This window comes from Oreochromis aureus, linkage group 19, assembly GCF_013358895.1.
Source record: "Oreochromis aureus strain Israel breed Guangdong linkage group 19, ZZ_aureus, whole genome shotgun sequence".
In the NCBI taxonomy this organism is placed as follows: Eukaryota; Metazoa; Chordata; class Actinopteri; order Cichliformes; family Cichlidae; genus Oreochromis; species Oreochromis aureus.
The window spans coordinates 21,574,881-21,599,362 of NC_052960.1; the positions used below are offsets into that span (position 1 = coordinate 21,574,881).

General features: G+C 40.2%; 3 protein-coding genes across 8 annotated transcripts in view; 2 read left to right on the forward strand and 1 right to left on the reverse strand.

Moving 5' to 3' along the window:
- The first annotated feature begins 8,339 nt into the window (after positions 1-8,339).
- On the forward strand, positions 8,340-14,573 carry LOC116322375 (sodium/bile acid cotransporter-like). 2 transcript variants are annotated; one of them, XM_031742417.2, is made up of 6 exons: positions 8,340-8,414; positions 10,553-10,983; positions 11,097-11,301; positions 11,683-11,861; positions 13,406-13,605; positions 13,745-14,573. In XM_031742417.2, exons 2-6 carry the CDS (start codon positions 10,601-10,603, stop codon positions 13,804-13,806), a joined length of 1,029 nt encoding a protein of 342 aa, XP_031598277.2. In that variant the 5' UTR covers positions 8,340-8,414; positions 10,553-10,600; the 3' UTR covers positions 13,807-14,573. The 2 variants fall into 2 exon arrangements, with proteins under 2 accessions (XP_031598277.2, XP_031598276.2); XM_031742416.2 differs by lacking the exon at positions 8,340-8,414 and adding an exon at positions 10,217-10,271.
- LOC116322348 (sushi domain-containing protein 4-like) lies at positions 14,110-21,348 on the reverse strand. 2 transcript variants are annotated; one of them, XM_039603518.1, is made up of 11 exons: positions 21,216-21,348; positions 19,976-20,117; positions 18,325-18,516; positions 17,937-18,128; positions 17,442-17,633; positions 17,090-17,284; positions 16,708-16,899; positions 16,241-16,435; positions 16,025-16,157; positions 15,528-15,922; positions 14,110-15,440 (listed from the first exon to the last, which is right to left on the reverse strand). In XM_039603518.1, exons 2-11 carry the CDS (start codon positions 20,091-20,093, stop codon positions 15,415-15,417), a joined length of 1,830 nt encoding a protein of 609 aa, XP_039459452.1. In that variant the 5' UTR covers positions 20,094-20,117; positions 21,216-21,348; the 3' UTR covers positions 14,110-15,414. The 2 variants fall into 2 exon arrangements, with proteins under 2 accessions (XP_039459452.1, XP_039459451.1); XM_039603517.1 differs by lacking the exon at positions 21,216-21,348 and adding an exon at positions 20,719-20,901.
- The window catches only part of fsip1 (fibrous sheath interacting protein 1), a 29,192-nt gene continuing 25,698 nt past the window's right edge, over positions 20,989-24,482 (forward strand). Inside the window, exons 1-7 of one of the 4 annotated variants that reach the window (XM_031742428.2) lie at positions 20,989-21,289; positions 21,376-21,433; positions 21,530-21,699; positions 21,952-22,030; positions 22,121-22,210; positions 22,805-22,944; positions 23,175-23,294. In XM_031742428.2, the coding sequence (XP_031598288.2) occupies positions 21,128-21,289; positions 21,376-21,433; positions 21,530-21,699; positions 21,952-22,030; positions 22,121-22,210; positions 22,805-22,944; positions 23,175-23,294 (819 nt within the window). In that variant the 5' untranslated portion in view covers positions 20,989-21,127. Of the gene's footprint in view, positions 21,290-21,375; positions 21,434-21,529; positions 21,700-21,948; positions 22,031-22,120; positions 22,211-22,804; positions 22,945-23,174; positions 23,295-24,482 lie in introns of all 4 variants that reach the window. The other 3 variants (XM_039603521.1, XM_039603520.1, XM_039603519.1) reach the window with 3 other exon arrangements.

Below are 24,482 nucleotides of genomic sequence, written 5' to 3' on the forward strand. Positions count from 1 at the left end.
GCTGACAGTAAACTCATCAGTCCAGATGTTACCACATTACTCTGTGGTACTTAAGAGTTAAAACAACTGAGACAGGCTGATTAAAATAACAGCTGTCAGTTCTCTCATTCAACATATAAAGACTGGAGATCACACTACTGATTTCAGTTCATTTAATATGTGAGTGCACAGATTCATTCTCAACTGGACATAAATGATGATCAAAGGTTGTATATATGATGAATTCATCAAATCCCAGCCTCTAACACAGTGCGCTGAATCTTAGCTTTGAATGTCCAGTATATTCTAATCAGTGCAATGTAAGCATTCACCGAACCTATAGTATCTACACCTGTGTGGCAAATGTGTGGTAAAGATACAGATAATGAAATTTAATTATTAATACAATATACATCATGAAAAATGAAAGCTGAAATTGATTCAGTTTAGTACTTTTCTCTGTATGCTCTGTGATTATAAAGGCCTTAAATTCTGTGATATATACTGTAAATGATTTTCACAGAGGTCTTAAAGTACTTAAATCACTGCTGATAGTCTGGTTGTTTATATTTTCACATGTTTTTGTGTCTGTAGGGCTGTTTGATGACGATTTGGACTCCTATGGGAGATGAGGACACACCCACATCTGTTCCATACTGCAGCCATTGATGGTGTTACAGCTCTGAGTCAGATTTGGGCCATCAGACGCACACACTGGAAAACCAGCACCTGGACTTCATGCAGGAGAGACGGCCTCAGTGATGTAGGTTCATAAGCGAGTTCAAACATTTCTGGCCTCTTATCACTTAGATTTTGAATGCATTTAAAGCAGGAACTGCACACTAGGGGTGGGTTTTAATAATCGATTCATCGATTAAAATTGCCTGGCTTGGATAACGTGAAATCGATTCATTAAAATCCTGAATCGATTTTTTAATATAAATTTATTTTGCCCGAAACGCCAGAATCTCAGGTGAAACCTCACAAAATTTCAACAACCACCAAACAGCTAAGACAGTAAATGAGAGCAGGTACACGGATTCTGCACAAGGGCGTAAACAAACACACAGCGGACCCGTGGATCAGAATCAGTGAGATGTCGCCTTTCTCACCCGACGGGCGCTGCAGCTTTAAGCGTCTGCGCGCGTTCCCGCAGACGGCAATCACTTTCTGGCACAACAACTGCACGGACACGGTCGGTGCTGAAAGCCGACAGCTCGCTGATTCTGATGTTTCGGCGGGTAGCGCTTTGTGTTCTTTTTGCGCTGATTCTAAAGCTGTTAGTTTTATCTCTCTCCAAACAATATTGACTGAACCAACAGCAAAAGAAGATCCAAACTACGCTTCACGTAAACATCGTCATGAATTCCCTCTGACTTTTACTGTTTTGCTTCACCCACGATAAAATCACACTTCATGCACAGCTCTCTCTCTCTGTACTGTTTTCTGCATTATTAAACTTGCTTGTTACGCCGCAACTCTACTGTTGTTTACAGAGCTGTCGGCCGCTGTTTTTTGTTTTGTTTTTTTTGTTTTACATACTTCCGAAAAGAAAACCTAATTTCTGCCGTTCAATACTGAACAAATCTAAACTTTTAAAATTATGCAAAACGCTTTAGCCGTGTCTCTAATAAGACCGCTGTAACGTCAGAGGTAACGTTCATATGTTGATTAATGGTTTTCTTTCGTTTTTGATGTACTGCAGATACATATTTTTATAAAATCCCAGGCCAGGAAAACCACCTTCATGTTTTTCTGTATTATCTTCAGCTACTTTGACACAAAGGCATCTGCTGTGACGCTCACACCTTTGATAAAGTCTTGCGTGTGTCAGCTTCCTTTTATAGATACAAAAATATGTCAATGAAATCTGAATTATAATATTTCTGACTGTCAAAATTTCCCAGATTCAAATCGAATTGAATCGAATCGTGGATCGAATCGATTCGGGACCTTGTGAATCGGAAATGAATCGATTCTAGAAATCAGTGACGATACCCAGCCCTACTGCACACCTAGCTGTCAAAAGTTTGGCAGCATGAGTACTGTAAAGTTTTGTAGGGTCCTTGTTAAAAATTCCACAAGCACCACACCACATTTGTCATATACAGTTCCATTTTGTACAGGACATTTTTGAAATTATATCTATATAGATATTATATATCCTAGTTATCCACTTGTCAGTATTTTTTGAGTAAATGGATGTCACTGATAAATCAGTGGTGATTCACCTGCAAATGTTTTTAACAAACTTTGGTTTTGTAGAATTCATCAGCAGCTGTGGAGAGATGCATTTGAATATCTTCTGGTTCCACTTTTCCTTACCTGGAAGCTGAGTATTGCTGATTTCTGACAAGGACACAAACCTCAGTGCTTATCGTGGGTGTTACATCCTCTGTGCAGCAATTCCAGAGAAAACGAGAGAGCAACGACCACTCATTAAGACCAGCCAGAAATCTGTCCCTTTCTGGCAGCTGTGGAAACTTCCATTAAGAAAGTTTGCATTCTTAGAACAATGCTGGATCATGTGTGATGTGTCATATGAGGATATTACATTTTGCCTTAATTCTGCTCAATTAAGTGTTTTGATCGTTGATCCAGTATGGCAGCTTTGTGTTGTGCTGCAAGTTAAAACCCATTGTCCTCATGAGCACAGCATCTAACAACTCTCCTTAAAAAAAGTCGATTGACTTTAACTGGACACAATGGTTTCCAGTGGGAGACACATTCATCACTCATCCGTGACACTGGAGAAGTCACCTGGATGAGTGATAAAACAATTTTCCATGGAAAATCCAGAGGAACTAAACTTTGTTGTTGTTTCTTTGGGCTCAATTTTGCCTGAGGCTGAAATTGAGCCCAAAATGTTTTCTTCTTTCAGAAGAATGTTTTCTTCTTTCAGAAGAAAACATTTTGCCAATAATCAGATAAAAAGATTGTTGAACCAGGTGGTATTCTCTGGAGTTTAAGACCAAAACTGAACTCAGTGAATTGACATTAGACTGGAAATTCATAAGATGAATAGAAATACTGCTGAAGCTGAATGATATGTGTGTGTATGTATGTGTGTGTGATCTTTGTTTTCTCCAATTCACCAGGTCTGTAAAGTTCAGTATGACTGTGGTACATGATACAAAAGAATAAATACAGAAGAATAACAACTTTATGTGAATAACTTTACTCTTCTTAAAAATAACTCATAAAACAAGTAAAAGTACAAATGTGTACAAGTTAGAGACTTCCTCAGTAAGTTTACACTCTTTTGGAGTGATTTTAATTGTGTGTTAAAGAAGAAAGATTAGAGGTAAAGTAGAGGATGCAGAGTCCATCACTGAGGCCGTCTCTCCTGCATGAAGTCCAGGTGCTGGTTTTCCAGTGTGTGCGTCTGATGGCCCAAATCTGACTCAGAGCTGTAACACCATCAATGGCTGCAGTATGGAACAGATGTGGGTGTGTCCTCATCTCCCATAGGAGTCCAAATCGTCATCAAACAGCCCTACAGACACAAAAACATGTGAAAATATAAACAACCAGACTATCAGCAGTGATTTAAGTACTTTAAGACCTCTGTGAAAATCATTTACAGTATATATCACAGAATTTAAGGCCTTTATAATCACAGAGCATACAGAGAAAAGTACTAAACTGAATCAATTTCAGCTTTCATTTTTCATGATGTATATTGTATTAATAATTAAATTTCATTATCTGTATCTTTACCACACATTTGCCACACAGGTGTAGATACTATAGGTTCGGTGAATGCTTACATTGCACTGATTAGAATATACTGGACATTCAAAGCTAAGATTCAGCGCACTGTGTTAGAGGCTGGGATTTGATGAATTCATCATATATACAACCTTTGATCATCATTTATGTCCAGTTGAGAATGAATCTGTGCACTCACATATTAAATGAACTGAAATCAGTAGTGTGATCTCCAGTCTTTATATGTTGAATGAGAGAACTGACAGCTGTTATTTTAATCAGCCTGTCTCAGTTGTTTTAACTCTTAAGTACCACAGAGTAATGTGGTAACATCTGGACTGATGAGTTTACTGTCAGCATTTGTAATCGCTAGTTTAAAGGCTGTAGGTTGCAGCCATTGCTCTAACACCGTATAAAATGTAACAGGGCTCAGTGCTGGTTCTAACAGTCTGAGCTGCTTCCAGCTTTATTTGTGAAGAGCACAGCAGCTTATAAAACACGTAGCGAGCTCGTACAGCTGCGACGTAAAACTTTCATTAGCTAAGATGATCTTAAAATAACGGGGCTACGTGCGGTGACGCTAGCGTTAGCCACGTTAGCACCTTACCTTCAACAGGTGGTCAGAATGTGTGAGACAGGCACTCAGTCAGAGGTTGGCTCTCCGTTTCGCTGCAGGGTCCTTCATTCTTCACATATCCGTGTCGAGCCGAGTGTAAATCCCGACGCTGAACGGCCTTTGTACAAGCACACACGCTTCGTAGCAGGGAGAAGCTTTGAGCTAGAAAAATCCAGGCTGGCAGACAGCCTGTGTCTGACCAACCAATCAGAGAGCTCCTTACATCCCACGGTGTGGCTAATTTGAATAGCCTCCAGCAAGTTGTTAATCGAAGAGCTAATCCAGCAGCTAATCCAGCAGCTAATCCCAGAGCGAACAGGAAAGGGAAATGGATTTTGAACTGCAGTTTATTAAATTGCAAGTGGAAAAAAGGATTTTGAACTGCAGTTTATTAAATTGCAAGTGGAAAAAAGGATTTTGAACTGCAGTTTATTAAATTGCAAGTGGAAAAAGGATTTTGAACTGCAGTTTATTAAATTGCAAGTGGAAAAGGATTTTGAACTGCAGTTTATTAAATTGCAAGTGGAAAAAGGATTTTGAACTGCAGTTTATTAAATTGCAGGTGGAAAAAGGATTTTGAACTGCAGTTTATTAAATTGCAGGTGGAAAAAGGATTTTGAACTGCAGTTTATTAAATTGCAAGTGGAAAAAGGATTTTGAACTGCAGTTTATTAAAGTGCAACTGGAAAAAGGATTTTGAAATGCAGTTTATTAAAGTGCAATTGGAAAAAGGATTTTGAAATGCAATTGGAAAAAGGATTTTGAAATGCAGTTTATTAAATTGGAATTCAAAAATGAATTTACAATTGCAGAATTTATTCTAAAATTCATTATTAAAGCACAGAAATTTTTATTTCGATGCGCGTGGCTCTTCTGGTCCTCCATAGGTTTTTGACGGGGCTCCCACACAAACGCAAAGCAGGAGATGAAGCATCGCCAAATATGTTTCCAAACCAACTTCCTTCCAAGCCAAAGACAGGAAAATATGGTGAAGCATATCTTCCCTTTGGCTTCACCTGCACAAGTGCCAAGGTAGGTCTCCCCTGCAAAATTAGTTTCCCTGCGTCGGGAGCAGCGCTGTGCTCTCCAACTCACGGACAAACAGTATCCCACATTCTTGATTTTTAGTTCACAAACACTTCTTGTAATAACTAACTACTCCTGACATTGTAGTTAGTTCAGTGGTTCCCAAACGTTTTTGCCAGGCCCCCTTTTTACAAGAAAAATGTTCGCGCCCCCACCACCTAACCCCCCGCACAAACACATCCTCCAAACACACACACCCATATTTTGCTCCATTGCGGTTTATTTCACACCTCAAACATTTAGTAAACAATTAAGCCAATACAAGTAAACGGCATTAAATTATAGGTAGTAATAAAATATACTACTAACTCTTTACGCTGCGTCCACACCTACACGGGTATTTTTGAAAACTCAGCTGTTTCTATGCGTTTGGGTCTTTCGTCAACACGTAAACGGTGTTGCGATTCACCGAAAACGAAGATTATTCAAAACTCCTTTTTTGCGTTTACGTGTGGACGAGGATTACAGAGTTCATCACGCAACGTCAAAGGCATGTGCCTTTTTTCACGTCACGCTGTGCGCCACCTTATTGTTTACATGAGATGAATTCCAGAATGGCAGATAGAGACAAAATACTGTTAATCTGACTATCTTCAGGTTTTACACGCTTACATACACACACGCAGTTACTGTCTCTCCCTATAGAAAGGCAGAGGCGTCACGGTGTAATTATTTTACGTGTAGTTGTTTTTTTCCTGTGTAATAATGTTCAACATTGCTATCAATACATTTTTCAAAAAATGCCTCTCTGTGCAAAATGGGTTTAAACACAAAAACAGCTGTGGGATACTGTTTGTCCGTGATTTGAACCGGGGGAACAAATTACGGCAGGATCAGCCTGATATTATTTGTATCCCACTGTAACTTTACTGCATAAAGAGCTAACATCATGTTAGCTCTTGATTTTTAGTTCACAAACACTTCTTGTAATAACTAACTACTCCTGACATTTAATGTCAGGAGTAGTTAGTTATTACAAGAAGTGTTTGTGACAAACAGTATCCAAACAGTATCCCACATTCTTGATTTTTAGTTCACAAACACTTCTTGTATCTAACTACAATGTCAGGAGTAGTTAGTTATTACAAGAAGTGTTTGTGAACTAAAAATCAAGAATGTGGGATACTGTTTGTCCGTGAGTTGGAGAGCACAGCGCGTGCTCCCGACACAGGGAAACTAATTCTGCAGGGAGACCTACCTTGGCACTTGTGCAGGTGAAGCCAAAGGGAAGATATGCTTCACCATATTTTCTAGTCTTTGGCTTGGAAGGAAGTTGGTTTGGAAACATATTTGGCGATGCTTCATCTCCTGCTTTGCGTTTGTGTGGGAGCCCCGTCAAAAACCTGTCCACAGTGTCCAAGCGCTCTTTTTTATTTTTATTTTCATACCGCGCCCCCCTGCAATGGCTCTGCGCCCCCCCTAGGGGGCGGGCCCCACACTTTGGGAACCTCTGAGTTAGTTATTACAAGAAGTGTTTGTGAACTAAAAATCAAGAATGTGGGATACTGTTTGTCACAAACACTTCTTGTAATAACTAACTACTCCTGACATTAAATGTCAGGAGTAGTTGAATTATTACAAGAAGTGTTTGTGAACTAAAAATCAAGAGCTAACATGATGTTAGCTCTTTATGCAGTAAAGTTACAGTGGGATACAAATAATATCAGGCTGATCCTGCCGTAATTTGTTCCCCCGGTTCAAATCACGGACAAACAGTATCCCACAGCTGTTTTTGTGTTTAAACCCATTTTGCACAGAGAGGCATTTTTTGAAAAATGTATTGATAGCAATGTTGAATATTATTACACAGGAAAAAAACAACTACACGTAAAATAATTACACCGTGACGCCTCTGCCTTTCTGAATGCAGGGACAGTAACTGTGTGTGTGTATGTAAGCGTGTAAAACCTGCAGATAGTCAGATTAACATTATTTTGTCTCTATCTGCCATTCTGCAATTCATCTCATGTAAACAATAACGTGGCGCACAGCGTGACGTGAAAAAAGGCACATGCCTTTGACGTTGCGTGATGAACTCTGTAATCCTCGTCCACACGTAAACGCAAAAAAGGAGTTTTAAATAATCTCCGTTTTCGGTGAATCGCAACGCTGTTTACGTGTTGACGAAAAGCCCAAACGCATAGAAACAGCTGAGTTTTCAAAAATACCCGTGTAGGTGTGGACGCAGCGTAAAAGAGTTAGTAGTATATTTTACTTTTACTTGTATTTGCTTAATTGTTTACTAAATGTTTGAGGTGTGAAATAAACCGCAATGGAGCAAAATATGGGTGTGTGTGTTTGGAGGATGTGTTTGTGCGGGGGCGGGGGGGTTAGGTGGTGGGGGGGCGCGAACATTTTTCTTGTAAAAAAGGGGGGCCTGGCAAAAAAAGTTTGGGAACCACTGGATTACTGTGTCCTGCATGACTGAGAACCTACACAGACAGGTCCCGGCAAGGAACGCAGTGAAACGGGTGCACATGGGGTACAATGGACAATCTGGGTCACATTTTACAGATTTAGACAACATTTGTGTTCTGTCTAAAAAGCACACTGATAACATGTGCTGACACAAAGAGTGATAACTTTGCCAAGTAACCTCAGTGTTCTGCCTCGTTGCACAATATTAATTGCACGTCTGTTTAAATGAAAGCAAGGATGAATGAATAAAAGTGCCCCTTTGCCTTTATAAACAGATCATTGCATTCCTTTCACATCATCGTGCCCCACAAATGCCAAGTTTCCAACAGTCTCCTAAAAAAGAGGAGCGAGGGGCGAAGAGGATAACTTCACATAAAAGCCTGACTGAGGGGAAATCTTTGCGCTACACGAATCACAGATTTCTGGATTCCAGTGTCAGCCACCTACCATCGTGTTTTTCCTGAGATCATGTGATAAATAAGGGAGGACAAGGTTGGCACTGGGAGGGGGGGGCAAGCACTGACAAAAGCACTTGGACCACACAAGGCTAGCTGGACACAAGTGTGTGAGTGAGTAAAAGCTGCTGCCAGTGCCTGAAATGAAGGTAAGAAAGTGCTGTTTTTATTCACCTGTCATTTATTTGAAAAGGGAAAGACTGGCACCGATTCCCGTGTTTCAGTGTTGGACTGTGCTGTGTTGTGTAAAAGTTTACTCTGCTTGGAACTGGAGTTTGTTTCGAATGAGAACGTAGACTGCTAAAAATCTTGAATGTTACGGCACCTTCAATAAATAAAGAGGGATAAAGAGGCTTTCTTGTCATATATTATGCACATTCTGATAACTCCAGTTAAAAATTTAAAGAGTGCACTAAAAGCACAATGCAAACAAATATAAACAGGACCTCGAGTAAAGATAGCACTGCAACATGTGCTTTCTTTTTTCACAGAACTGAAAACTTCCAGTTTAACACCACACACTGCCCACATTTTCTTTTTAATTAATGGCTTGTTTTTCTCCCTGCAGAGAGCATGCCATGAATATTAAGTATCAGTTACTACTAGATACTAGACAACATAAGATACTTTACATGGACGGATGACAACAAAGAGGTTTGAAGAATTTGGTTGAATCCTCTTTGTGCACACCAAGCAAACCTTTGGAGAGAAGCTCTAGTCTCAAGGATTTATCTTCAACCACTTAGTTACTCCTGGTTTCTCCCTTATTTGCAGGGGTCACTACAGTAGGCAGCTATTTACAAAGAAAAAAGGAGAAGGAGCTGCTCCTTTCTTTTTCTGCAGGACTTGACTACTTTGCGATGCACAGGCAAAGGGATTGGAACTTGCAACCATGCACTTCAAACGGATTAGCACATTTTGACAGATTGGTCAGGTCAATGGCATTAGATAAGGTAAAGCTAAACAAGAAGCACTCCGAGAGCGCACACCTCCAGCGAGGCAGCTCACTGTCTGAGATTTTTTAGATACTTTTTGGTTTCTTGTTATTTTTAAACTAGTAAAGCACTATTTCAAAAAAGTGCAGAGAGCAGGCGTTTGTTTTTTTCCATGTTAAAACCAATTTTTAATATACATGACCTAATTCTGAGAACAGTATAACACTTTTTAAAAATCTATGTGGGTATAGATATACATGCATAGCATTGTTTACTACAATTCATCAAATGGTTACTAATAAGTATCAAGTGATAACAGTTTGTTTTCCCAAAAAATAAAAAAAGGAAGAAGAAACAATGTTTCAAATAGTTTTATGTTGCACTTTGACCTTCAGATCAATCTATTGACCTTGAAGGAGAGGTCAGAGGTCAGATGTGACATGATACTTTAAATCTTTATATGGTACTTTCTGTATGCTGATGATACACAGTTCACTTGTAAGAATCAAAATTTTTAAGTTATAAGACCTGCTGTCAATTTTTTAACCAGTAAATCGCTCAGTTGACCTTGAAGACCTTGGTGGATGTAAGCCAAATTTTAATGTGTCGCTAACATGACCCCGTGTTAGGATGCCTGGGTCGTTGACCCAGGGTTTTTGGGTTTATTATATTATTTATAATTTCTTGTCTTTGGGTTTTTGTTAGAGTCATGTCTTATGGTTTGTCTCTGTGTAATCCTTAGTTGCTGTCTCCCCTGTCCGCTATATCCTCGTGTCCAGTCAGTGTCTGTGTCTGCCCTGTTCCCACCTCTCTGTTCCCTCTGTAGTGCTTGCCTGTGAGTCTGTGTCTGTAAGTTCAGTCTGTGTTACTTCCTGTTTTACTTTGAAGGTCCGGGTCTTATGTGAATGTGTCCTGCTTTGCTTCCTTGTCTCGTTAGTTCTGATTTCTCCCAGCTGTGCCCTCCTCCTGTGTCTCATTCCCCTCGTTACTTCCCAGTGTACTTAAACCCTGTGTTTCTTTGAGTCAGTGTCACGTCGTCCCTCATGCTGTGTGGATCTCCCTGTGTTTCCTGTGAGTTTGCTTTGTATGCTCGTTTTCCCGTGCCAGCAAATAAAGCTGAGTATTTTGAGTTCATCCCTTGAGTCTGAGTCCTGCATTTTGGGTCCACCACTCCTCCTTGCCTGCCTGCCACACAGCCAACCTTAACACCCCGCTCTGCACCCCTACAAAGTTTTATCAGAATTCATTCAAAACTTCTTGAGCTATTGTGCTTACAGACATATTGTTGACCTTTAATTCTGAAATGTTAATGTCTTTAACATGTTTGCATTTCCTCTTCTTTCATGTGACAGGTGAAAGCCGAATCTCAGTAAAATCTCAGTGCTGGTGCAAGTGCTACGATGAACCTGACAGAAGTTCACGGCGGGAGCCTTTTTAATGAAGCGAATGCATCTGACAATGTTACCCTGGCCATCCTGAACATGCAGGGACCAATGAACAAGACAGTCAATATACTGACTGTCCTCAACCTTTTTATCACCATGATATCCCTGGGCTGCACAATGGAGATTTTCAAAATTAAGGCCTATCTCTTCAAGCCAAAAGGAGTAGCCATTGCCCTGCTGTCCCAGTTCTGCATCATGCCCATCACCGCTTTCAGTCTCGCCAAAATCCTGCAGATGGAGCCCATAAAGGTGGTGACGGTGCTTATCTGTGGGTGCTGTCCCGGGGGAACCTTATCAAACATTTTTTCTCTTGTTGTGAAAGGCGACATGAACCTCAGGTAAGCTGATGCTCCTGTTTGCAGTAATTGCACTGCTTTTAAAGTAAATAATGCAGTGAGATACTTGCACACCAGTGCAATGATTTTCCTTCTTCACTTAATTGCCTTCCCAGCATTGTGATGACCACTTGCTCCAACATTGCAGCGCTGGGTCTGATGCCTTTGCTGCTGTATGTCTTCTCTCAAGGCTTCACTGGATTGGAAAATGCTGTGCCATATGCCGGCATCCTCACCACTCTTGCTTTCACCCTGGTGCCTTGTGCTTTTGGCATCGCTATTAATCACTTCAAACCAAACGCCGCAGTGATCGTCAAAAAAGTGAGACTCCCACACTCAGACACATGCCATCGCGTGACTAGATTTAAGCAGGTTTCACAGCAGATGTTCAGATTTATAAGAGCAGTTCTTATAAATTGCTAAAAAATTGTTTCCAGTTTCAGGACTTTGAAATTGACCCAGCAAAAAAAAAAGTCAGTTTATTATTTTCACCTGTGGTTTTACACTGTGGCATGAAATATCTTCCGTGGAAAAGGCCTGTTGGGAACAAAAGTTGTGTTTACCAGAGCTGATTTATTGCACGGAGTTTGGGTAATTTGTGGCTTACGTTACCAGCAGAGTTTGTAAAACAAGAAGGCTTTAGTTTTTCACTCCTAATCAAAACCAGTTCTTGACTATTGTAATCTGTTTTCTCTTCATCAGGTTGGTCTCAGTATTTTGATCATCTCCAGCATCATTATTTGCACCCTGTCCTTCCATATTGTCAAAAATGTAATATGGATGATCCTCATGCCCGATGCTCTTATTGCGGCTTCACTGATGCCCCTGATTGGCTTTACGCTGGGATATGTCATGTCTGTCTTATGCAGACTCAGTCCACAGTAAGTGAATGCACACTAAGTGTTCTCCTTGACTCTAAAACAAGCAGGTCCAAGGTTGTGCCTAAAGTTTATACTTCATGTTAAATCTAAACAGAGGCTCTCTGCAGTATATTCTGTTTCTCACACTGCACTGCTCTTGAACAATAGTCCGTGTTCTTGCACTGTTTATGCAAGAGGAAATAAGGCAGTTGATGTGTAAACCCTTACTAGAACTACTGCTGCAATGCAGTTTCAAAGAGAAAGCACAACTTTTTAAATATTTTATTTCATGAATTGCCACTGTAAGCAGGATTTATTTTTGCAATTTAAAATAATATTTTTGGTGGGGAAATGGCACCACAAGTGTAAGCCTGCTACTGAACTGAAAGGTTCTCATGGTGTGTCGTCCTGCTGAAAGCAGCCAGCAAAAGATGGATACACAGTGGTCATAAATGGATGGACATGGCCAGCACCAATGCTTAGGAAGGCCATGGCATTTAAATGATGCTCAGTTGATACCATGAGGCCCAAAGAAAAAGGCCAAGAAAATATCCCTTACACCATCACTAGCAGTCTGAAACATTGATACAAGGCCGGATGGATCCATGCTTTCACGTTGTTTACATCAATTGTGATACTGCCATCCAACTGCCACAGCAGAAGTCAAGACTTATCAGACGAGGCGTTGCGTTACCAATCTTATATTGTTCAGTTCATGCACCTGTGCAAAATGTAGTCTCAGTGTCCTTGTCGTAGCAGACAGAGGCACCCGGTGTAGTTTTTTTGTTGCTGTAGCCCATCTGCTTCAAGGTTCAATTGGTGGGGCCAGAAGGTCACTGTTGTCTTCCTATCAGCTTGGAGCATCCACGAGGCATTTTATTGGCAGGATATTTTGTCTGCAAACCCTGCAGTTGGGTGTATTGAAACCAGTCGATCAGCAGTCTTAGAAATACTAAGACCAGCCTAACTGGCACCAGCAACCACACCACATTTAAAGGCACCTTTCTTCATCGTTCTGATGCTCAGCTTGATTTTCAGCAGGTTCTCTTGACCATGTCTACATTCAATGCTATTTGCATTGAACATGCGTACCTAATAATATGGCCTCCATGTCCTATAGCACTGGAGGACTGTAAAGTATGTTAATACAAGTATGTTATGTTGCTATTCAAAAGAAAAATGTGTATAGATGCAAAAAATACTGTTTAGGAAATATTTAATGATTACATTTTTAGAAATCTTTAACCAACAGCACATAGATAAATTAACATTAGCTTCACCTCATCTAAACATATCAATAAAAAACTACTTCACACATGGATGCAACTGCAAAAACCAATCATAACCACATTTTTTACACTTTGCCAAAACTACTTGTGTTCTAATTACTAACTAATTTCTGCTCAGATTTGTGTTCACTCACATAAATAATAAACATAAACAATTTGCATATGAGTGAGATGTTCAGTAGAACATATATTTTACAGCAGAGGAGGATTCAGCTCTGAAATTTAAAATATGTAGTCTCAAAAGCTAATAAAGAAAACTGCTTCACCTATTTTTAGATGCAGCAGGACCATCTCCATGGAGACTGGATGTCAAAACATCCAGCTGTGCGTTGCCATCCTAAAGGTGGCCTTTCCTCTTGAGGTTATTGGGCCCATGTTTCTCTTCCCTCTGTTATATATCACATTCCAGTGCGCTGAGGTCTTTCTCTTCGCTCTGGGCTTCAGATGTTATCAAAGAGTCAAGCCACCAGCTGAGGGTAAGTGTGACAGCTGCCTGCATGTTTTTCAGCAGCAAAGTTCCAAAGGGTCGGAGCAGATGCACTCACCCCACACACTGATGTTCTGATCTGTTGAAAATGAGGTCAAACTAAATATTGTTTCCCCTTTAATACACAGATACAGAAAAACAGGAAGACCAGATTGTTGATCCTCAAGATAAAGAGGCGAGGCGACCATGAGAGCATCAATGATGATATCCCAGCGCTGGCGACGGGTACAAGGAACCGATTCGTACGTAGAGAATAAAGCCACCCAGTGCCCTTACTTTATAAATGTCATCTGCCTGTTCAAAGATCAGGGCTGTGACACTGAAGGAAGGACTGTGGAAGGATTTGCAACCGTCCCGTGGGTGTGTGTGGGTGGGTGTGTGTGGGTGTGGGGGGGGTGGTTTCTCTTTATAGCGATTATTAAAGTGTCATCTGCTCTTTTCACTCAGATGTATCTCATATGCGACAATGACAAAACTGTCAAACGGCCAACTGTAACACCTCAAATTATATTTAATTAAAATGAGTGTGGGATATATACAGAGGAAACTTAAATCTTTTGTTTTTTTACATATATTAAAATACCATTTTCACACAAAAAAAATAAAATCCATTCATCAATCCCAAGGTAAACTCAATGGACCGTCAAACAAAGTGAACACTTAACATTACACTATCTGTACACTTATTTTTTTTTTTTTTGCGTTGGATCTTCCCAACGACATTTACAGTGTCACATATAACGTGCCTGCAGTAGATTTCAAAGTGAAGCTGCAAAGTAAAAATATCTACTTTTTAAGGTTTCCATGAGCTGTAGAGGGAAAAAAAAAAAAAAACAAAAGCAAAAAGAAGCCATGGCTGATCAACAGCGTTTTGGGCACAAATAAATTAAATACACCTTTTAACTTCCCATTTAGAACCAAAACAGGAATTCCCAAGCAGCCTGAATAAATTAATAACAAAATATTTACCTGTGTACAAGTAATGTGTCTGGCAAAGCCACATATAATGTCACTAAGCAGTGGAGGCATTTTACTGACATTCATTTTTAAAATTTCACAAATTATAGATACCTGTGCATAGAAGTGGAAAGCTAAGGCATTGGGGGGAAGGGGATGAGTATTAAGAGGAGAATATATTTGGAGGAATGAAGTATGTTGAATGTACACCCTGAATTCAGCAGTGTGAACTCTTGGGGAAGGAGGGGGGACAAAGAATTTTATAATATACAATGAGACTCAAAAATGTAAGTTATGATTAATCAGAAAATCTTTCAAGATGATGCTGTGAGCTTACATAACATGGACAGCAATTTATTTGACTAGCCTTTATTTATCATTGCGACCATGTTTCATGAATGGTGTGACGAGTGGTTAAAGAAAAGAAACGGCAAATAAGACACAAATTACTTTGTAGCTCCTAAGATGAGTTTGCGGCTTTGCCCAGTCAACTGAAACACATAAGACATTTTACCCCAACAGAACTGAATATAAACTCCCTCAGAAGTGCCTGCTCCTTTCTGCTTTGTTCAACATTTTCAAACTGAGTTTTAGATATTAGACATACATACATAGTGCGTGAAATGTCATGAAACTGTAAGCATGTATGTACATGTGAATCCTTTCTGTCTTCTCCTTTGGGATGGCCAGATGAACTCTTCTGAGTGACCCACAGCTTCCCTCGGGGCCTCTGTAGTTGAGTTTATTTATATTGACAGCTGTGGTGAGAAACTCCTGCTCATCATTACAGGTTAGTCGCAAAGCTGGCTGTTTTGGGTAAGTCCAAAGGCTGCAGCATGTTTCAAGCCTCCTTCAGCAATGGAATATCTGTGAAGGAAAGACAAGTTTGATTATTACAAAATTTAAGAAGTGTTTTAAATAAATAGAAAGACATCAAAATAAATTTAGCTTCACCATCAGAGTAGTCCATCTCAGAGTCGAGAGACAGGCTATGGTGGTCGCTTCCTCCAGACGGCCTTCTTTGTGATGAAGAGGTGCCTGCTGCAGCACCTGCGTGCTCCAAAGCCCAGGTAGAGGAAGAGGGAGATGAAGAGGATGAAGACGGTGGGACGGGATGGACCACAGCCATCTCAGACTGCTGCTGCTGCTGCTTGAGGGAAGAAGGCCTAGAGGGGCCAGCCTCTGGCGCTGTAGCATGCTGACCCTCCGACAGCACTATCTGAACTCGAGATTCTGAACTGAGAGCAGAAGCTCCACTGCTGCTCACGGCTTCCTCATATGAAGGTAGAGTCACCTGCACTCCCTCCACCATGATTGACACAGGCTGTCCTGACACGCCCTGATCGCGTCTAGGTGTAGAGGACAAGAACACAGTTACATTTTTGTCTAGTTTCCATACTCTGCACCCTTTGTTCGTGGTCAAATTCAGGGGAATTTTTGGGCAGACTTACCGATGGAGAGACTTAAGTTTTGGCTGAAGAAGCACAAACAGCACCACCAGAAGCAGGATAAAAGCCACCGAACTAGCTGTGGATGCCACTATGGATAAAGTTGGCATCCCCACTGGCAAAGCCGGACTGTGGTCTGTGGGACAGACAAGCAGTTATATGGTTATCAGTGCAGATTTTTTTTTAATTATTAGCTGAAATCCATTTTCTTATCTTCACCTTGCTTCATGATGCAGCTTAGCTTCATTTGGCTGTCCCACTCCCCATACTGACAGGTAAGATATTTATACTCTCCCTTGAGAATGTATCCTTCATTGCAGAAATACTCAATCACAGTGCCATGAGAAAGTCTTTGGCATGGGAAGGGGTGGCAGGTGAAGCCTCCGTTCTCTGGCTGATATGGAGGCTGGCATACTGTTAAGGGTAGAAATAATAAATGAGTAATAGGATTACAGAACAGCAAAATCAAACGGAATTCTGAAATAACTATTATATTGAGATAAAATGGGCAAACCATCACTATAAACACTGAAAAGAGTTAAGATCTAGCAGGATAGAGACACTTTATTCCCATTATTTATAAATTGCTTGTTGTTAAAGGTGGTAAACAAATGATTTTGACAACAATTCTTATCTTACACCTAGCATTAACATGTCAATAGTGTTGTATGTAACAAGAAAATTACCATCACTATGTATGCAGCGAGGAGACTCAGAGGACCAGTGTCCCAGTGTGGTGCAGGTGACAGTTCTGGGTCCATCCAGGAGGTAACCTGGATTGCAGGTGTACTGTAGTACTGTGCCAACTGGGAAGAAGCTCCTATTGGTTTCTGTCAGATTGGCTGAGCCATGCTGCACCATCGAGGGTCTTCTACAACCTTAAAAAGGAGACGATAAGGAAAATACAGTTGATAGCTGAAAACAGCTCAACTCCAGCTATAACTACAGGCTTTGTTCATAAAACATTTTCTTAACTATAAAAATAGATGAAAGAATAAAATAGCTATAACAGATATGAAAAGCCCTTTGATACAGTGTGAATTGATGTATCAGCGAATCCCATTTTACCTTGCTCAACGAGGCAGCTGACTGGCATTACAGTGTCCCATTTCCCATACTGACAAGTGATGAATTTATATTCTCCCTTCAGAATATAGCCGTCATCACAGAAATACTCAATCACAGTGCCATGAGAAAATCTTTTGCATGGAGAGGGGTGGCAGGTGTAGCTACCATTTTTTGGCTGATATGGAGGCTGGCAAACTGTCCGTGAAAAAGAAAGAAATCCAATGAATGTATAGAAACAGTAAGATGTGTTATGTCTATCTGGAATAATAAAAAACTTAATTTGTTTTCATTTAAGGATACAATGCAACTAAGAGTTAGGCAAATTAAGAATTGAGAGGAGGTTTGTCTTTACCATCACTGCGTATGCAGCGAGGAGGTTCAGAGGACCAGTCTCCCAGTTTGGTGCAGGTGAGGCTGGTGGGTCCAGCTGGCAGGTAACCAGGATCACAGCCATAATGTAGTACTGTGCCCACAGGGAATAAGCTCCTGTTGCTGTCTGTCAGATTTGCTGAGCCATGTTGCACCATGGAAGGTCTTATACACCCTAAAGGTGGTGGCGGCACAGGTAATTTATGTTATTCATTACATTTTTATTATTAAATACAAACACAAAATGCTTTACAAGACATTGTAACAGATCAAGAGAAAATAAATATATTTGAATAAACACAATTAATTTGAAATTATGTCTGTCGAAGATTTTTTTTAATTGCAGGGCTAAACGTGCATATGATAACCAGAACATCTCCACAAATCCAAATCTCCCTGGCATTAATTTGCTGCACGCTCATGTTTAAGCAATGTGTTAAACTTTGAAGAGATGGGATCAATCTAAGGACTGACCAACCTTGGCTTACACAGCTGATTTCCATGGGGCCGTCCCATTCTCCATCTTGGCATGTCAGGTAGTTATAGTCTCCGCTGAGCATGAAGCCCTCATTACAGAAGAACTCAATCACAGTGCCATGGGCGAACAGTCGACAAGGAGATGGGTGGCAGGTGTAGCCCCCGTTGTCCGGTTTAGAGAGGGGGAGGCATGCTAATGAGAGGAGAAAAAAGAAAAACAAAAAAAAATTATCTTTAAAAGTACTTATGCATTAGAAAAACTGGCTGAAAAATATTAGACAGCAAAGTGCAACATAATTAAAACTTGAAAAGAACTGAAAGTTAAAAAAAAAGGGCTAAGGCTATTTTACAGATCATAAAGAAAGACAGCAGTGGAGAGAATATCTTACCACCACTGCGGATACAGCGCGGAGGTTCAGAGGACCATCGTCCCACTGCGGTGCAGGTGAGGATGTTGGGTCCATCTGGGAGGTACCCGGGGTCACAGCTGTACTGCAAAACTGTGCCCACAGGGAATGAGCCCCTGTTGGTTTCTGTGAGGTTCACCCAGCTGTTCTGAACCATGTACGGCCTCACGCATCCTGGAAAGGGAGGAAGAACACAGAAGAATTTCTTTAACACTGCTCCTGAAAAAAGGCAACAAAGAGTTTAGACTGATATTTCAGCCAGTATCAATGTAGACAGAATCACTCATGGCAAACCTAATTATAACGTCAACTCAGTATTATCAATAACAACAGTTCTGCAGTTCAACATCAGCACTCAAGTTTATCAGTTTTTAGTTAAGACAGTGTGAAAAACATTCATGCAACATCATCATTTTTGACCATTTTGGCCGCTTTCATCAGACACAGTTGATCTGACAAATCTGATTCAAGCTGATCACATGAAAACTATTTTCTCGGGATTAACAAAAGAAACAGATGGACATATTACAAAAGAGGGAGCCAAATGTTACAAAACAAACTGAATTATTCCTGTATGACTCACTGGTAATCCTGAACACTATTAAAAAGTACTTCCTAATGATAAAGACTTTTTTAACAAATATGTTTTTATATATTCATTATACCCCACAGAATAAAAACATTAAACTGCACCAAAACCAATATTCTAAAAGTCTTATTGCTAGAGTAGGACCTTATAAGTGTAGAGCACAAAGGCTTTTGTTCCAAGAGACTGACTAATCTCAGCTTTCCAGAAAATGAATGTGTCATGACAATCACCCTGCTATAGAAAATACCACAATACTGTGTGTAAATAGAAGATTTTGGTGCAAGAGAGGCAAATTAGGAAAGGTCAGTGGCTCACCAAAATCAGTTTAAACTTTTTAAGACATTCAAAATTTAATCAACATGTTTGTTAATTAACAATTATCAAATATATAATAACATCAGTCTATATGATCCATTTTTATTTATAAACCTCACCATGAAACTGAAAGGTGTACAGACATCATGGCTGCTTTTTAATTAGCCATGTACATGCAGACGTTAGAGGTAATTAATTGATTGCATCCTTGGTGTTTCCCAGGTGAAACTTGTGGTGATCCTCTTCAGTGCTGATAAATATGAAACCAAATTATTATTTTATTTATTGCCATCATGGTTTGATAACACTTTCGTCTGAGGGATAATTGATTTTGTCCTTTGTTTGTGACATTTTTGACACAGCTTTGTATTTTTTCCCTCCCGGTCTCAGACATGGCTGAACGATAGCCATAGCCTCTTTGATTTAAGAAGAGTATACAGAGCCTTTTTAATGTTTCCAATGCAAATTCTTCAAATTGCCTAACAACTCAGAGTTGAACTACAAATTTAAGTTTAATAATTATGTAGTTGAGCTTGAGTTAATAGGTATGCTACACAGAGATGCTTTATTAGGGCTACAACATAATACATCTGATGACATCTACTGTGTAGTAGATGGAGTAGGGCTACTGACTTCTAATATTCACCCATTCAATCTGTGTCATGATAAAGCTAATTTAATAAGTCTATTGTGAGAAAAGATGTGAACATAATAAATTCTGTCCCATACCTGACCCCTGCCCAGTGGACACTACAGTCAGAAACAGCAGCAACAGGAAGGACCGTTTAGTGGCTGAGGTGTGGGCCCAAAGGGCTTTTGATATTGACTCTGTCATTCCATTGCACATCTTCCCCTTCAGAGTCAACTCAACCTGGCAGAATCAGAAAATAACATTATTAAAAAACTGTCGATACACAATGCTTTAAAGGTTATCCTCCACAGCCTCTATATACTGACACCTGCTTGGTGCAGGTACACTGCAGAGCTTGGGCAGCTGCCAGCGAAATGGGTGTGATTATGGGGAAGTGCTACAATGACAGCACTGTAAAGATATTGGTATTAGCATCTGGCAGAAGAGCATTAAACAGAGAGCAAAACCAAACAATCGCTCTCATACGTTAAATATACACTATTTAAGAAGCAATTGCTTCATCTAAATACATACGACAGATGAAATATAACTACGGTGGTTCCGTCTCAGCGATTACACACCCATTTTCACTGTTTCGTTTTTAGCATTCGCAGCTCCCTTTAATAACGTTACAGGACACAAGGCCCGGACAAAAGATGCCATTTTTACACAAATAGTATAAAATGTTGATAAGTGGCTACCACGTGTGCTATAGCCAATGAAAATGTATTATCCGACAAAGTATATCATCTGATTTCATTGTTACTGTAGTTCAATATTTACCGTTTTAGCTTGCTAATGCTAAATAGACAGAAATGGCTCACTATTAAACGTTACTCACCACTAAAACACGGCCTCGAAACCTCCACCGTCGCACCCTCACAGAGCAGACATGAATAAGCGATATTCCAGCTACGCCGAAAGAATTTAATTCTACAGCAGAAACAACAAAATATATGATTTAACGCGCCGAGCGTTACCGCCCCAGCTAAGCGCCAGCTAGCTCCAAGCTTGACCCGCTACGCTAGCTAGCCGCATTGATTGAAGCGTCAGCTGAGCCGCCTCGATTTCGTTCAGTAGCCATAGTAACAAATGTCCATAGCTACCCCATCAGAGGTGATTGCGTCCTTAGTTACCAAACATTTAGCGGAAAAGTCTTTGACTGTAGTTAGTTATTTAATGGTTACAAATACACCCTTGTAACTTTAGCATTGAAGGACTGCAACAACAAAAAAAAAAAAACACACATTATGGAAATCACCAGAGGCACTTTAGATGACATTTCCCGACCTGCGTCGAGCGAGCAGACAGCTACCCGCGTGTCCAGCGTATCATTACCTCAAAGTGACAGAATTTGTCCTACAGCTCCATTTTCCCTTGTTGTTTTGCCCAGCGATGCTCCTGATGCTCAGGTAATTAAATAAACACGACACATTAGCATTACATATCGCACACAACTGGTGTGCGTCTCGTAACTTTAGACTACAATTTCCTGTAGATTCCGAACAGCTCTGAAGAGACTACAGTCCACTCATCAGCCACATGTCCTGGCAAAGGTAACAATTCCACACAGTGTGCTGTGTGGTTGAAGAATGGTCCACTTTTATTGACGTTCACTCACTTTGTTACAAAAATATTTGCACTTCACGTAGATCAGTTTCACGCTGATGCTTCCGAGGGAGAGAATGGACATTTTAACCTGCAGAGAGCTATTGAAGAAATGAAAAGACTCGATGACATACTGTCTGCAAAAATCTTCAAACTAAAAGAAGTCCGGCGACAAAGAAAGGAATTTCAAGCAAAACTCTGGCAAGAGTTCAAGGTAGACACACCTTTGTATCCATTCTCCTTCCTTGATCAGTTTATTTGACTGTTTTAAAACTAAAATATATTCATTCTTATCACCTCAAAGTCAGAAGTCAAAGTCAACTTGATTTTTAAAAACCATATGTACAGCTCATACACAGGAATTTGAAATCGCAATACTTCCACGGCCCTGAGTGTTAAACTAAAACAATCTAAAAGATAAAAATCACCTATATGTGATTTTATACTGTTTATTGTTCTGCAGCAGAATAAACCTGAAGGTCACTCTGGATGTGATCAGGAAGCTTTGAACACAAGGTTGTTTTTGGCTTTGGAAGCACCCGAAGGTAATATTCAGAACAGCAACAAGTGTGTGGGTAACTTGCAGTTCATATCATCACTGAGTCACTGATAATGACTTTCTTATCATCCTCTAGGAACAGATGAGGACAACAACGTTATACCTGTGTTTGACACTCAGATTCCTGAACATGAACAGAATGGAAACAACCAGCACTTGGAGCCAAGTGAGCTTGTGCTAAGACTGCAACAGAAAATACATGTTCTTATTTGTGCTTCCAAAATTGTGCACACGATGGCGCCACAGGCTCGGGGAACTTGAGCATTTGATTCTTCGCTTCACTTCAGCCTGCTGCAGACATTAATGTGCTAAAGGAAATATTTCCAAGAAGTGAATGTATAGCAACTTGTCCTGTGTGACTCATAAGCATTTTTCTCTTCGGGATCATGTGACTTTTTTTATGATATTGATTCCCTAAGAAATAAACCCCTCCCCAAAACAGCAGTCCAGGAATTCAATGCTAATTGCTCCATTCAAAGATACTTAGGCAGATTAGCTGCTTGTTATCATAGAGGCCTAGATGTAGTCAGTAGATGGTCCTCCTGCCCGCTATGCCACCTTGTAAGAATTCTTTACAAACTACTTATATTTGTATATTTTACTCTGATCACTCTGATTTGAGCAGCTGGAAACTCATGTCAATAGGATCACAGAACCACATTTGTAAAATAACATTATCAGATTTAACTGGTTATTAGTGTCTTGGCTTACTATTTCAATATTTATCCTCAGAAATACATTGCATACTTCTTCTTGACAGGTAGAAAGAGGCCAGACAGCTTGACCAGATCATTTGAAGGAGATTATGAAGACACTAGGGAAGACCAATTTGAAAGCAGCCACTCTGGAGATTCCAAAGGCATGAATAAACACAAGGACTTTGTCAAGAAAAACATTGAGGTATGTCAAAGTTCACACTGGGCCAAATGGAATGCTTGGCTATATCGCATGACTTAAAGTGAGTCTCTCCACTGTTGGTTTTTCCACTGAGGAAAATATTTGGTCTCTTGTTAAAAAAACAACAAAAAAACCCCATAATTTATACATAACAGGACACCACTAAAAAGAAAAGAAATGCCGGGCAAATAATGATTTTCAGTTTCTTTCACAAATGTTGTGTAATGCAATAGCTTGTAAATGGCGAAGGAGGTGAAGTGCTTTTGACCCAGGCAGAGAAAAGGCGTCTGGCTGAGCTCCTCCGAGAAATAGATGAAGAGGAAGACGACACTGCCAGAGGCGCAGACAGCAAGGTAGGCCGACAAGAAGCCCTAACATGCAACATATGCTGTAGAATGAGTCTCTTTTTCAAGTTTCTTTGTACTTACCCTTTGTGTCTCAGAGGCCTTGTGCAAGAGCACAGTCGGAGGAGATGATCTCATCAGCTGCCTCCTCTACCAACACGTTGATCTGCTTTCTACATATAATAAAACTTACTTAGAATTCTTATAATGACCTTTTAATACAATCCCTTCATGTTTAAATAAATAGTTTCTTTTTCGATATTATACAGTCCTGTAAAAAAGAGCTTTCACAGGACTCTATGCAGCCCTGTACATACAGTACTTTAATCCATGAGTTTGGAGAATCGCCTTTAGCAACAAGAACTTGAAGTATTTGTTTCTGTGTGACTTTATCAGTCTGTCACATCATTGTGGAGGAATATTGTTCCACTTTTCTTTAAACTGTTGCTTCAGTTCATTAAAGTTTCCATGTAGTTGTTTAATCTCAGCTCTTTTAAGGTCCCATTACAGCATTTTAGTTGGATTGAGGTTCTGACTTTGATCAGGCTTTTGCAACACCTTGATTCTTTTTCTTTTTCAGCCTTTCTGTTGTAGATTTGCTTCTTTGTTTGGGGTCATTGTCCTGTTGCATGATCCAGTTTGGGCCTAGTTTAATCTGTTGGACAGATGGCCTCATATTTGACTCTATGGTTGACTCGATAACACCAAAGGTGCCCATGTCCACAAAACAAGCTGTAATCAGCACTCCTCCACCGCCATGCTTGACAGTGAGTATGAGGAGGTTTGCGCTGTTATGCTGTTTTTGGTTTGTGGCACTGTGCATTGAGGACAGATTGCTCCAGAAGTACTGGGGTTTGTTCAGATGCAGTTTTGCAAACCTAAGCCGTGCTGCCGTGCTATTTTTAGCAAACAGAGGCTTTCCTCGCAACCCTGGCAAACAACTCATGCTTGTCCAATCTTTTTCTAAGAGTACTGGCACAACCTTTAATGTTTCACATGCAAACTGAGGCCTGTAGAATCTGAGATGTAGCTTTGGGGGTGGGGTGGGTTTGCTGTAATGTCCACTTGTAAAGACTGTGGCACTATGATAACACATACATGAATACTACAGACCAGCAAACAGTAAAAACATCATCTTATATAGAGGTACTCACATTTGCTGATGATCAGTTAAGTGAATTTGATTAGCAACACCTG

What these genes read in the sequence shown, in the direction of transcription:
- LOC116322348 (XM_039603518.1), bottom strand. Translation starts at nt 20,093, where the DNA reads ATGTGCAATGGAATGACAGAGTCAATATCAAAAGCCCTTTGGGCCCAC. An exon ending in GTCCACTGGGCAGGGGTCAG is followed by an intron (nt 18,517 to 19,975) that starts GTATGGGACAGA and finishes CTCCCTTTCCAG; the next exon opens with GATGCGTGAGGCCGTACATG. An exon ending in AAACTTAAGTCTCTCCATCG is followed by an intron (nt 15,923 to 16,024) that starts GTAAGTCTGCCC and finishes CTCTACACCTAG; the next exon opens with ACGCGATCAGGGCGTGTCAG.
- LOC116322375 (XM_031742417.2), top strand. Translation starts at nt 10,601, where the DNA reads ATGAACCTGACAGAAGTTCACGGCGGGAGCCTTTTTAATGAAGCGAAT. An exon ending in CCGCAGTGATCGTCAAAAAA is followed by an intron (nt 11,302 to 11,682) that starts GTGAGACTCCCA and finishes TCTCTTCATCAG; the next exon opens with GTTGGTCTCAGTATTTTGAT. An exon ending in TTATGCAGACTCAGTCCACA is followed by an intron (nt 11,862 to 13,405) that starts GTAAGTGAATGC and finishes ACCTATTTTTAG; the next exon opens with ATGCAGCAGGACCATCTCCA.